At 53.0% G+C, this 1,437-nt stretch overlaps 1 protein-coding gene across 1 annotated transcript in view; it reads left to right on the top strand.

Moving 5' to 3' along the window:
• The window catches only part of PAX5 (paired box 5), a gene marked incomplete at both ends in the record, with an annotated part of 2,085 nt that extends 1,155 nt beyond the window's left edge, over nt 1-930 (top strand). Inside the window, one exon of the mRNA XM_010183424.1 lies at nt 802-930. Within this exon, the coding sequence (XP_010181726.1) occupies nt 802-930 (129 nt within the window). The remainder of the gene's footprint in view (nt 1-801) is intronic.
• Nucleotides 931-1,437: the final 507 nt, after the last annotated feature.

Genomic DNA, 1,437 nt, shown 5'->3' with positions numbered 1-1,437 from the left:
AAAGGGAGGGGGGGTGGGGAATCACCTTAAGCAAAGCCACAGCAAATGAGGGGGTTTGTGCCCTGGCCACGCTGCAGTCTGCTGGAAAAACAAACACAAACAACTCAATTTTCCCAATTTATTCCAATTTGCATGAAAGCAGGGGGGCTCCCGGCATGGAGGAACATGCACAGAGACAGAGTCAAATAGGACCCCGGTTGCTCTGTTGCAACTTACCTGCTCAGCGCTTCCATTGGCCAGGGGTGACAAAAGTGACCCTGTACCCCAAAATTGGGTCTGCAGGGATGTGCAAGACCTTTAGAGCCCAGCTGAGAGTTCCCCTCTGTTTTTGGGGGGCTGAGCCTTCTTTGCAGGGCACATCTCCCCAAAGTGGGATCCAGGACAGGGTCCAGGTCTGAATCCAAGCTATGGGGTCCCACTTGGGGCAGGAGTGAAAGCCAGCTATTGGGAGCCCTTTCCCTGTTATAAAGCAATCGGTAACTCTGGGGTGCACAACCCGGGGTGTTGCACTGGCCGTGATGCTCCAGGGGGTGTTGTGCACAACTGGGTGCTTTTCATGCCAGGTGTTTCGGGGGGATGGTAATGAGCATGTCCAACTTTGGGTGTCCACCTTGGTGAACCCAGGGATGTCTCAGAGGACCCGGTACCCCAGAGAAAAGAGGGTGCAGGTGCCCTCGGTATATGCACAAGGCCTCCCATCCAAGTCATACAGTCTCGGCTTGGGTTTTCAGTGCTGGCTCCCACCTTGCCTCCCCAGGCAGCTTATACTTGCCTTTTTGTCTTTGACTGTCTGAGGTTTAGTGAGTTCGATTAGCCGTGTGCTACGCATCAAATTCGGGAAGAAAGAGGAAGAGGAGGACTGTGACAAGAAGGAGGAAGATGGGGAGAAGAAGGCCAAGCACAGCATAGACGGCATCCTGGGCGACAAAGGTAAAGGGCGGCTGCGCATGCCCTGGGGCTGGGCTGGGGGGAATGTTTGGGAGAGGGGACATGTGCCTTCCCACCAAGAGTAGGCCAGGGGATGGCTCCAGAGTCTCTTGCGTTCAACCTTTCCAAAAATTATTGATGGAGGAGTTGAGAATGTGATGCAGGCTTCAGGAGCGGAAAGTGGTACCCAGACCCTCGGACTGAGGATGCTTGTTTTCCCAGGAGGAAGAGTTGTCAGTGTTTTGCTCCAGATCAATTATTTATAAAAGGGGAAAGGAGATGGCTTGGGGGAGAAGCAGCTCTGATTCCTAAATGAATTTGTTAACCAGATTTCTCTCCTGCTCTCTAAGTGGTCCCCTGAAACTCTGGCTGACAGTTGACCGATTTGGCCAATCAATATCAATTAGAGAAGCTGGGATGGGCTCGGGCTGCTGCAGAGCCACTGGTGCTAAGGGGAGACAGGAGGTCCTCAGATTGGAGGAAATTGAGGGTCTGCACCCCAAAATAATA

The sequence above is a fragment of the Mesitornis unicolor genome, unplaced genomic scaffold, assembly GCF_000695765.1.
Source record: "Mesitornis unicolor isolate BGI_N332 unplaced genomic scaffold, ASM69576v1 scaffold37494, whole genome shotgun sequence".
Lineage (NCBI taxonomy): Eukaryota > Metazoa > Chordata > Aves > Mesitornithiformes > Mesitornithidae > Mesitornis > Mesitornis unicolor.
This window is presented reverse-complemented; position numbering and strand designations above follow the sequence as displayed.